Here is a 12,381-nt window from a genome sequence, read left to right on the forward strand (position 1 = left end):
CATGCTTCTTCAGATATTATCTCACATTTGCCCTTTTCTTTGCTCCCATTCTTTCTTGAGTCCCAAGCTTTCCTCCTGGGTAAGATTTCTTCTTTCCTGAAATAGGTTTCTCAGTAGTTTCTGCAGCAAGAACCTATGACTGGTAAGTCTTTAGTTGCCTAAACATATACTTCTTTTTTCTCTATTCTCGAATGGTAGTTTAGCTGATTATCAAATTCTAGGTTAACAGTTTTCTCTTAACATTTTGAAGATTATTGCACCATCTTACTACCTCTGTGACTGCTGTTGATAGGTATGCTTTCTGTGTAGTGGACATTCCTTTGCATAGCACCTTTCTTATTGGTTGATTTCAAAATTCTCCTTGCCTCCCATTTCCTGTGGTTTCACTGCGTTGTATCTGTAAGCTGCACCCACATGCAACAGTCTCAAACTCTCAAAGGCCTCAAATCAAAAGAGGGGGGTTTATTTTTGTTCATCCTGCTCAGAACAATATGCTCAAATGTGTTTCTTTCTTTCTCTCTCTTTTCCTCAGGATTTTTCTGCCTGAATCTAATGATTTATGTCCTTAATCAGTTCTGAAATTTCTCAGCTTTAATCTCTTGGTATCCCTAACTCTCCCTAACTTTCCCATGTTCTCCCAAGTCTTTCTGTGGAATATATTGGATGTATATTAGGCCTTGTTCTAGCTTCATGTCTCTTAACATTTCACATTTTCTATTTCCCTCTTCTATATTCTGGGTAACTTCCTCAACTCTACCTTCATGTTTATTCATTCTTTCTTGGACACATCTAATCTGCTGGTTTTGGCCCACCCATTAAAATATTCTACTTGTTGCTCCTTCAAAGTCCTTTTTCATAAGATCTTAATCCTTTCTCTTATTTTAATATTTAATCATTCTCTTGTTTCTAATTAATTTTACAGCATCTATCCTATAGTTCTACCATTTGAACTTCTTGAAACTAATCCTGCTATTGGTTGTATCTATAACTCTTACTCAAGAAAGATTTTTTCCTTTTAAGTTTGAACTGTGAGTTTCTATTGGGTGGGACCCTACCTGTAAGAATCTTGTATGACCTAGTTTGAGGTTATGTACCCTCCAGAAGGCTTTTGTGATTGCTTCTGCCAGACTTACCAATTTTTTATGTTAATTCTTCTGCTTAGGTAGTCCCAGACCATGAGGTTAATGTAAGTCTGAACCCCAAATACAAGAATATCATGAGCCTGTGATTTTGAATTTTCAGGAGCATGAGTTTTTCTTCCCCACACTCAAATTCCAACCCAAGATAGATGAGTTTCATTGTCACTTTCCGTTCCTGATTAGCTGGTTCTTTTCTCTTAGCCACTATAATTCAGCCTTCAAGGTTCCCAGCTTTACAGAAGTGAGGGGAATCTTGTTCCTGTTCCCCACCTTGTACAGTTGGGACTTTCCTCTCATCCAAGCCCTTAGTTACAGGACCGACCTCACATCTCCTCCCAAAGTGTCAGCTCGTGTACTTAACAGGTCAGCAGTTCATTCCTGGAGCATGGGTCTTTCTTTCTTTCTTGCAAAGTCAACTGTCAACATAAATGCATGTTTGTCATACTTTATCCAACATTTCTAAGTTCACAGGGGGAAGCATTCAGGTTACCTAGTCTACTATATTGTCCAACCATTAAAACTAAAGCCATTTTTTCAATTTGATGTATTACTCACAATTACAGGATGAATGTTATACTATCTCAAAGTCTAAGAAATATTTGCCAACTGGAAAGCCGAGAATTCCTCCTCTATCCCTTCCAAGTCAAGCTGCTAAGGATCAAACTTCCACAGCAAAGATGTCCATCCAAACACAAAAAATAGACACAGATTTCCTCTTCTTTCTGAAAACTCAACAAAGCAAGCATCAAGAGGCACAAACAAAACCATGGATCTGTCCTTGAAGTGAGAGCACAAGCCCAGGGTCACCTCCCCTGGAGAAGATGAGGCAGCCTACAACATTCTGAGGAGATGCTCTCAGTGTGGTACCCTACTTCCCCTGCCCATCCTAAATCAACATCAGGTACCCAGCCTCTGTTCTCTCCCCTGGCCGTGAACCATCTGGGCAGTGTTTAATGACATCCAAGACCTGTAGGATTGCTGCTGGAAAGGCCCTTTCCTATCCTCACCTCTCTGTATGCCCAAATGCACTGTCTCCTAGCCCTTACCACCTGGTTTATTTGCATGATCTCCCACAGACTGGGCTGCCTTTGAAGGCGGAGCCATATCTTTCAACTCTGCATCTCCAGCTCCCAGCCCAGGGACTGATACACTCACACAGCAAGTGTCCCAAGAGCGTTGAATTAATAAATGAAGCAAAGGGCATCCAGCCTAGCTCTCTCAGGGTGCAGATAGGGCAACTGAGACCCAGATATCAGAAGAATGTTGGTCAAGATCCTAAGTCAGCTAGTGGCTTGCCTCTGGCAGATGAGGGTTTGCAGCCATTTCCCTTAATATCCTGAGTATTAGTACATCCTAATTATTTTCTAGTAATAATAAGAATTAGCATCAGCAGTAGTCAACCATTAAGTGCCAGTGACAACTCAAAGCCCTTTTCAAATGGTTGATCTTCATTATAAACAATAGGCAGGCATTTTACCCCTCTTTTACAGATTTTATCCCTAGGAAACCAGACAGAGAAGTCAAGTAGCTTCCCCAGATTATGCAATTACAGAGTGGAAGAATCCAGCCTGGAATCCTTACGTGTATAGTTCCAAAGCTTACACTCGTAAACTCCAAACTGGATGCCTCTCTTTTTTTTAAAAAGAAAGCTATCATTATTTGATGTTTTTCAAAATATGAAAGACTAGATTTTGTTGTAACCAGCGGACATAAAGTAGTGCAAAGACACATGAAAACAAAGCTAATCCTCCCCCACTGCGTCCCCAGTAGCAGGCCTTGAGCTACCAACTTCAGTAGCCTGGTGGGCATCCTTTCAAAGCTTTACCTTTGCTCACACAAACCTGAACAAGCATACATGTGGTTTTAAATGCTTTTTTTTTGTCTTACTATACTCATTACTCTGCCATGTGCCTTTTTTCATTTAATATATGGTGTACACTTTCCACAAAAATACAGACCTAAATCTTTTTTTTCTAATTGCTTGAGGCATCTTTATATGCATACGAGCATGTAATTTACAAAGATGGATGAATTTCATACTTGCTTGGGGTGTTATTAGTGCCATATGCCCTTGTCTCTCACAATTTGTGGCTTCCTTCCACACTTTCTCCATGCTTATATAATAGGGTTGCCAGATTTAGCAGATAAAAATATATTACTTGGGTCAAAACTAATTACAAAATAATTGCATGGGACATACTTCAACTAAAAAACATATTGTTTGTTTCTCTGAAATTACAACGTAACTGGGCATCCTGGATTTTATTTGACAACCCTATTACACAAATACATACAAACATACACATTTGGAGTTTGATTATACACATTTCTTTGCATCTTACTGTTATGATTCAGCAATACCCAAGGATATCCCTCCAAGTCAAATGATGCGGCTCATTTTTTTAATGGCGGCATAAGAGTCCATGCACCACCTGATGATGACAGGCCTCTATTAAACATTGTTCCAAGCTGGACTGGGCTCCATGCGTTTTCTATGCCATCTGTAGTCCGGGATTTCAGGCTCTGGGAACTGGGAACAGCAAAGTCCAGGGCAACTAACACTTCCTACTTTACACACATCAAACTTATAAATTATCTGTTTCTTTAGGAGAAATGCCGGCAGTTAGCTTCCTTAGAAGGAAAGCAAGTGAGAAATTCCAGCTAGATTTGGGAAAGAAAAGGTACAGATTTGGAAGACTTTGTTTTTACACTGGTTTTCAAGCTTACTTTCTGTGCAGTCTTTACTTGTGAAAAGAGATGGGTTTTATTCTTTGGGTTTCTTTCTTTTAAAAGAAAAGACTTGGATTTTAACTATCATCCTTCTTTTGAACAGAGATATTGGTTTGCCCAAGAGCTACAGAGAACCAGAAGAAAGGGCTCCAGCTTTTCCACCTGAGAATTCTGATCAAAAATCTAGGCCCCACAGCCTAGACACCCAGCTTTGTCTCTGAAGAACAAAAGCACCCTCCCTGAAAGCTTCCATTCGCCTTTCCTTACATTCCTCACTGGTGTTCTGGGGTGAGGGATGGCGGCAGCCAGGACAGCAGGATGAGGCAGCACCCAGGGAAGGGGTAAAGGCAGAAAAGAGAAATGGAAGGGGGGTGCGGGAGGAAGGCTGCAACGTAGACAAGGGCCAGGTGAGGGAACAGGGGTGCACTTGAAGGCCGTCGGCAGGGAGAGGGGCGGGGAGAAGCGCAGAGACGCAGCCTGTCTGCCGGCCAAGAGGCCACCCCTGCTTTTCTGCTTGGCTCTTGCGGAGACCCGTTCGGGTAGCGGCCCCTGGAGGGAAGGGACAAGGAAAATGGGTGGGCCAGGTGTGTCTCTCACTCCCGAAACTGGACAGGTGTGACAGTTCCCAAATTCTATCACATCGGATAAGTCGGCTCTGCTCAGGGCTTTCCTTGGGGACCCTGTGTAGTTTGGAGAGGGTGGAAGCGGTGGCCGAGCGCGCAGCGGCGGCTTCCGAAGGAGGAGACCTCGACTGGACCCGGGGCTGGGTCAGGACGGCAAAGGTGGCGGACTCGGCGGGCCTGTCCCCGCCTCCCGGGCCAGAGCGCCTTGCTGGACAGGCGCCCTCGGCTACCTTGAGCCCTACACGCACGAGGCCTGACCCGGGCCTCCGGGGTTGGGCCCCTGCGCCCAGCTCAGCCCTGAAGGTGGGGCGGCACGTCACAAAGGCGACCCGCTGTTCGGTCTGCAGCAGCCGCCAGGGCAGCGCGCCACCCTGGGCGCTTGCAGAGTCAGCGTTGGGGCGGAGCAGGCAGGCGCGCCCAGGGCCCCTGCGGCCCGAAAGGGCGCATCCCGAGCGGGTTGCTGCAAGCGGGTAACTGGCAGGCCGGGACGGGCGGGTGGGCGGGTGGGCCCCGGACACCCGAAGGCGCGCGCAGACCGGGGTGGACCGTTCTCCCCGCGTTCTCTTCCTGCAAGCAGGCGTCCTTGGCGACAAGAGCTTCCCAGTCACCTCCCCAGCCCCGGGTGATGGACATTCTGAGTTTGGCCGCTTTGTGATACGGTGTGCCAACCCTGGTTTGAGAAACAGCGTGGGTTCGAATCCCACCTCCCCACACATTATTTGAGTTCCCTGGGACTGTCTTAACCTCCCAAACACCTCTGTTTCCCAAATGAATGTGTTCAGACCTTCCATACAGGGATGTTGCAGAAGTACCTCGGCACCAACTTCCTGATGGCGGCAAACACTTGTATCTGTATAGCACTGACTGTGCCAGGCACTGTTCTGATACTTTCCATATATCAGCTTATTTAGTCCTCCCAATATTAGGGGAAAGGTACTATCAACACCCCTATTTACAGATGTGGACAGTAAGATGAATAAATTAATTAAATCTCCTAAGGTCACACATAGCAACGGCAGAACACAGATGCAGCCCACCGAGCTACACAGCCTGCCACTGACTGGTGGGGAGTCTCAGGGGAGCGGACGGTGCGACCAGTAATGACACGTGACTCGGATTACTTGCAGCAACTCTCCGAGCCCACCGAGTATGTTCTCCCAACCCCAACCTACCTGACCTGTCTGAGCATTCAGACCAGTGACTTTGCTGGGACAAAGGGTTTTGTTTAGCTTCCGAACTGTTTTTTTCTCCAAGCGTCTGGCTCCATGCTAAGTACTGTGGGAGGCCTCTAACTGAAAAGACAGCCCTAATTCTTCCTTTGTTAAATCTTTAAGTACGGATTCAAAAGAAGAATAAGGTTGTCCCTGGTCTCAAGGGCTGTGTGGGTCCCATGGAAGGGAAAGGCTTGGATGAAGGTCCAACTATGGGAAGGACACTAGCATGAGGGGAAAGACAGAGGCAACTATGGGAAGCCACCAGAGCCCTGCGTCCCTGCTGGCGGCAGGCTGCTGCCAGATCCCATGTGGAAATCTGTCTGGCTCTGGACATGGGAACGCCAGCCAGAGACAGGAACCAAATTGTCCTGCAGGCAGTCAGGGGAAGTACATGGGGTGGTGTGGACAAAGGCGCTGCCTATGGTGGGGGGCAAAGGAGTGGGACATAGAGGTCAAAGGAAATAAATGAATAAATACAACCAAAGAGAGGTCGTTCCCAGACGAACATCTGTCCTGAATTGGGAAATATGATTAACTTGTCCCTCAGCCCCTGAGGCTTACCACCTGTGCAGGTAGAGGAAAAGTACAAGAGAAAGAGTCAGGAAGCCAGGTTCTAGTCTGCGCCCTGTTACTAACTTGCTGTGTGATCATAGGCCAGCCCTTTCACCTCTCTGGGCCTCAATTTCCATAAAGAAATCAATTCTCAGATATCTTCCATGGCTGGGTTTTTATGAGCCATGACCAGTAATCTGGGGCCACTTGGTAAAGTAGCCAATAAAAGCTTTATGGAGTGGCAGGGCTTGACCCTTGAAGAGTAGAGGTTAGGGAGAGGTAAAGGGGAAAAGGGCAGTTTTCAGGCAGGGGAAACACTGAAAGCAAAAAGGCATGAAGATTTTAGCAGATGGCTGTAAGAAGTCTGAGGGCTCAGTGTATCAGGCAGGCCTTCACCCAGCACCCCCTGGACCTCCCTATCTTGGCTGGGGGGACCACGTACAATCCAACAGCCAAGTCAGAGACCCTCTAGTACTCCCAATTCTACATTCTCCAGTTCTCAAATCATGTCCTCCTAAGAACTCCCACACCCACCCCATTCCCACTGTAACGCCACCCTAGTCCTGGGCTTCCAGGCTGGACTCGGCTGCAGACCATCCTTCCTCCCCTCCCCTGGAGTGGCCTTTCTGTACCTCAAGACTTAGCATAGCACTTCCAGACGAGTGACCCACTGACCTTCCCTGGGCCCCTGTGACCTCAGCAGAGGTTCCCCACCCTTCTGTGCTGCTGCTGTGCCTTTTGAACATGAGCACAGCCTCCATCAACGCAGCTCAATGTGGACAGTGGTTCTCAACCTGGCAAGGGGGCCCATCATCCTGACATCCCAAAGTCCTGGGAAGGGGGACAGTGGGACTCCCCGGGCTTTGGGACACGGCCTTCATCACATCATTCAGGGCCCTTGGCGCAGCACCACCCACTGCCCCAGCTCCAGTTCCAGTTACATCGCTCCAAATGTTTAGCTCCCTGACAGTGAAGATAGCACTTACCATCACCGTTCTGTGGCTTCGCTCATCTTGTTTTCTCTGCCTGGAATACATCACTTCCTCTTCTCCCACCACTACGCCTACCTGGTCTGCTCTACGAATCCCACTCACCCTGCAAAACCTTGCTCAGATGCCACTTCCTCTGAGCAGCCCTCTCTACTTCCTCCTTTTCCAGACAGACTTCATCTTCCCATTTGTGCCATGAACATGCCCCAACCTTTGCATGTCTCCCACTGTGTTGGGGGTGGGCTGGGACTCCTCGCAGGTGTGCACTGCATGGTGATCTTATTAACCACGGCACCTGCTACACCTGTGGCCACAGGGCAAATTTGTTTAATTGGGTTTAATTTCCGTTTGGCAGCTAATGGTTTTTCCTTTTTACTCCCCACAGAAAACAAGTGATTGGCTTTCATCCCCCATTTTTGGAAGCCCTGCCTACTGCACAGCTTCACTGGACATCCCGGTTCCTTGATGGATGAAGAAAGCCAACTGCTCCAACCCCCAGATCAGAGCTACTGGGCCGCTCTGCCCGATGTATGCCTGTGTCGTATTTTCTGGTGGCTGGGAGACAGGGACAGGTCCAGCGCAGCCCTTGTCTGCAGAAAGTGGAACCAGATGATGTATTCAGCTGAGCTCTGGCGATACAGGACCATCACGTTCAGCGGGAGGCCCTCCAAGGTGCATGCATCCGAATACGAGTCTGCTGTTTGGTATGTTAAGAAATTTGGCCATTATCTGGAGCATCTGGAGATCAAATTCTTGCATCCTTACAATATTTTCTTGACGAAGAAGTTCCAGATCACCATGCGAGGCCTTCTCTCATGCCTGGGCAAGCGTAATGAGGGTCTGAAATCTCTCTCCATTCAGCACCTGGAGCTGGACCGTCTGGTCTGGAGAAACAGTGTAAGGAGGTCATTCATCAAAAGCTTAAGCTTCTTCTTAAAGAAAATGGGCAAACACCTGGATTATCTCAACCTGAAAGGGGCCAGGCTGACCTTGGAGCAAGGCTGCCATGTGCTCAACTCCCTGAGCTCTCTAAGGAGCAGAAGTGTGGTGTCAGAACTCAACATCGAGGACTTCTTCAGCCACCACCTCGCTGTCTACGGCAGCCCCCAGTTCAATAGGACCATGGCCATGTTCCATGGCCTGGTGTCCCTGACCCTCAACTACAACTGCATCTCCGATGAGCTGCTGGACAACTTGAGTGAGAACAATGCCAGTACCCTCAGAAACATGTACATTAAATGCCACATTCATGACCCCCACAGGCAGGTCATCTGGGGCATGTCCTGGGCCAAGCTGGCCAGGCACACCACTAACCTGAAGGTGAACTTCTTCTTTGAGTGGGTCATGAAGTATGAGCACTTGGCCAGGATCCTCTTGCAGGAGATCCCTGTCAGGAGCATAAGTCTGAGAAGCTGCTATTTCAGTGACCCAGACTGGTCGATGAAGCCCACTCTGCTGGATCTCCTGCCCACCTTCCGGCACACTCTGAAGGTAGGTATGACCGTAGGGCCGGGGGAATCGCAGGGAGTGACTGCCTCTCGGTCAGGCTTCCCCAGAGGAAGGGGCTGCCCACACTCATTCAGTCTCAAGTTAGAGTTCTGGGAGGTGTTACCCAACTACATCCCCTGCTCACACTGCAAGGCCTGAGCAAGAAGGTGGCTCTTTGGGTGATAGCAGGTGTGCCTCCCCTTCCCACTTTCCCACAGGGTGGCAGCAGCCTGTGGGAAACCAGACAAAAAGCTAAATCTGACCTAAGTCACCGAAAAGCTCAGAGGTGTGGGCTATTCTCTAATCTGGCAGCTTCCCATCTTCAAAATCAGGGTCATTTGTCCCTAAGGACCTCACAGAAGTTGTGACAACTGATACTAACGATATAAATACCACTACCAGTGAGGTTCTACCAAGTGCTACTAGCCCTGAAGTATAGTAGGTCAGCAGAAGCCATTATTCTCCTTCTATGTGCTTGAATTTGTCACCCCACCTGTCCACTGCAGGGCTAGGGCTAGCACTTTGGTCTCTGACTGCAAGTATATTGGCTCCAGGCTCCAAGTTTTGCAAATTTGAATGAGATTACCTTCATTCCCAAATCTCTTTCTCCTCTGAGACCTATATGTCCAGTGTCTTCTTATGGAAGGCCCACCATTCTTATCAGGCCCCAAGCCAGGTCATGGAAATGTTGAAATGATCCAGCCAGCCCCAGCCTGTCTGCCCACGGCTTCCCCTTTGCTGCTTTTCTAGAAATTAACTTTTGAGTTCAACAACAACCATGAATCACTGGACGAGGAGCTGTACCTCCTCATCTTATCCTGCAAGAAGTTGTTTTACTTAAAAATCTGGGCTTTCCTTGATGTTAAGTTCGTGGAGAGGATCCTGAAGAGTCAGAGGAAAGGCCAATGTGCCCTGCACACGCTCAAGGTAAGAGTCCCGTGCAGCTGGCTCCATGGGGATAGAGTGCAGGTGTCCAGCCACAGGGCGGGAGATGTCCAGCTATAGGTCTTCTGGACAAAGGTCAGAGCTGAGGCAAGGAGTGGGGGACACCCATCTGCCTGTCCGTCCATTGGAAATCAATTTCAGAGGGGAATCTGGAGCTTTCTCCCTTGGTAGTTGGGTTCAAGCTTTTCCTGATTATGTCAACAACTGTATGTGTACCTCAACTGGGTTGTTTTCAGTACCCAAATGGTGCAGTCATGGTGTGTGCACGTGGGTGCGCTTCTCTCTTGGCACAGGTGAGAATTTATACAAACAGATATGAGACAGATGAAGAGGACAGGATGCTGAGGGAAATTTACAGGAGGTACAGAAAGCTGATCGATTCAGAGCTTAACTATTTTGTCACCGTGTACCCCATGATGTAGTGAGCGCCTTCCAGGAGGCAGCCAGCACTTCAAACCTGACAACTCAGTTCTCACAGAAGACACTTGGGACGTCCCCTCCCACACCCCTCTTGCTTCTCCCTCTCCTTGTTGCCAGTCCACACCCACATGAACACCCCAGCAAAGGCTGGGACCGCTGGTGATGTGAAGGTACCAGGTGGCCTTAAAGTGCAATCTTTACCAACGATGCAGAGGCTCTTTCTGGTTTTGTCATTTGGTTTTGTTTTTTGATGCCCACACTCAGCCATAGAGCTAAGAGCCCAAAGCCACTCAGAGCAGTGTTGCACTCCTGACTCCTGCTCACCAGTGCTCTGGAAAAGGCGGGACTAGTCAGGGAGCAAATAGAACTGAGTTTTTTTCCTGACATCAGTTCAGAAATGCTTCCTGTCCTGGCTGACCTTCATGTCAGTTTCAGGACACTGCCTGATCTCGGATGAATAGAAATGCACCAGCATGTCCTCCAAGGAACAGGGAAATGCCCACTTTTAGAAGGAGCCTGCTCAGAGCTGAACTCCCTCCCACAGACAGAACTCAGCCCCAGACTTACAGGTGGTGTGGACCCAGGTCCCCAGCGTCTGCTTTACCGTTGTCTCTTCTATCTTCCCATCCCGGTAGCATCGTGTCCACCCTGCTGTGAACACTCAGTGGGGCTGAATCGGAAGTGGCTGTTACACTCACACTTAACAAAGAATTTGTAATGTCAGGGGGGTACTCCTAATGCAATGTTAAGTGAGAAAAGCAGGACATAAAATTGTGTATTTAGTGTGATGTCAATCCTGAAAAACACATATATGGGTTTTCTTTTAGAAAGCATAGAAGAGATATACCAAAAATGTTAACAGTTACCTCTGGGTGGTAGAATTATGGGTGGCTTTTATTTCCCTTTTTATGCTTTCCCTGAACTCTAGTGGGTTTTAAACAGGGAGTAATTACAGATTCCTGCACCCATGCGATAGATATGTATTGCTTCTGGTCTTTTGAGATTCTCGTGCATATAGTTGGATATAGGGGTTTTCAACACATTAATAAAATCTCAATACTTTTGACAAATGTCTCATTTCAGATTTTGTCTTGCCTTTTGTATGCTGTATCCATATTTATGCTTAGGTTTTTAGGCCTTTGTTAAAGTTCATATTCATCCAGAGTTTTTCCATTTTCAAAGCACATCTACATTCACTATCTCATCTGAATGTCCCTGCAGTGCTGTTGGGCAAATATAGTTCCTGTTTCACTAACATTCAGAAAAGTTGTATGCTAGCGAGGGGAATGAGGCCCCCCCTTGTGGGGGGCTCCCAGGTCTGATGGGCGAAGACACCTCCAGGTGTCCTAGCATGCTGTGACAGGAAGAGGCGAGTGTGCACCAGAGAGGAGGCAGCCTGCTCCATGTGCTGGGGAGCCTCACTGGGATGCAGACCACCTGGAAACTGATTGATTGATTTGTATGATTCACAGCATGGACCACTTCTGCATCATTTCTGTTCAGCCCCAAACACAGACTCCTCTAAGTATAGGGGACTCTTTTATGGAAAACATGTTCACGTAAATATCATTGCTATGAACATGTTTTCCACAACAGAATCGTTTTACAGTTTTGTAAATCTCCTTCATGTCTGGCTTGAGAGTGGACAGCTGGTCTCCCACACCCACCGCTGCCATCTCCTGCAGTATTACCCACCATGTAGCCTCCGGAAAACTCTAGGGAGAATGAGAGTAAAAAGGGCCCATGAGGACTTGGTATTGTTGTTAAAACAGTTTTGACCCCACGGGCCCCTTGGGAAAAGGTCTCAGGGACCCTCAGAGATTCCCCAACCACACAGTAAACTACAGAGACTTCCCTATTCTCCAAAGCAATTGAAGCAGGCTTAAGAATGTGAGAATCCTAGTGATAAAATGCAGAGCACATGAGGTATCCATACCCCCGTATTGTTTAACAAGTATCCATTTTTTAAATTACCACATTTAGAGGCCCAATGCTGGATGGAGACGGCCAACAGACGTGTGACAGTTTCTTATCCATGCCTGTCCTTCTCCAGCACAGAGCAAGAGACTAGGACTGGGTCCTGCATGCCGCACCCAGCTAAGGGTCTGCAAAAGAACACCCAGTTCTTCGGCCTCATAATGCTGTTAAGTCAGCACAAACTCTGAGGTCTGCCCTCTGTACATGGAAGAGGTACTTGGACCTCCCAAGCCAGAGCAGAGGAGCACCCAGAGCCTTCCCAAGGGCAGAGAGCAGGGGCTTCCCAGCTTGTCGGGGCTTGGCG

The 12,381-nt window shown here is 47.8% G+C and overlaps 1 protein-coding gene across 1 annotated transcript; it reads left to right on the forward strand.

Moving 5' to 3' along the window:
- Nucleotides 1-1,929: 1,929 nt before the first annotated feature.
- Nucleotides 1,930-10,760, forward strand: FBXO39 (F-box protein 39). Its single transcript, XM_036896202.2, has 4 exons — nt 1,930-2,040; nt 7,633-8,738; nt 9,486-9,662; nt 9,974-10,760. Exons 2-4 carry the CDS (start codon nt 7,713-7,715, stop codon nt 10,100-10,102), a joined length of 1,332 nt encoding a protein of 443 aa, XP_036752097.1. The 5' UTR covers nt 1,930-2,040; nt 7,633-7,712; the 3' UTR covers nt 10,103-10,760.
- Nucleotides 10,761-12,381: the final 1,621 nt, after the last annotated feature.

The sequence above is a fragment of the Manis pentadactyla genome, chromosome 4 (genome assembly GCF_030020395.1).
Source record: "Manis pentadactyla isolate mManPen7 chromosome 4, mManPen7.hap1, whole genome shotgun sequence".
Taxonomy (NCBI): Eukaryota; Metazoa; Chordata; class Mammalia; order Pholidota; family Manidae; genus Manis; species Manis pentadactyla.

What these genes read in the sequence shown, in the direction of transcription:
- FBXO39 (XM_036896202.2), top strand. Translation starts at nt 7,713, where the DNA reads ATGGATGAAGAAAGCCAACTGCTCCAACCCCCAGATCAGAGCTACTGG. An exon ending in CCTTCCGGCACACTCTGAAG is followed by an intron (nt 8,739 to 9,485) that starts GTAGGTATGACC and finishes CTGCTTTTCTAG; the next exon opens with AAATTAACTTTTGAGTTCAA. An exon ending in GTGCCCTGCACACGCTCAAG is followed by an intron (nt 9,663 to 9,973) that starts GTAAGAGTCCCG and finishes CTCTTGGCACAG; the next exon opens with GTGAGAATTTATACAAACAG.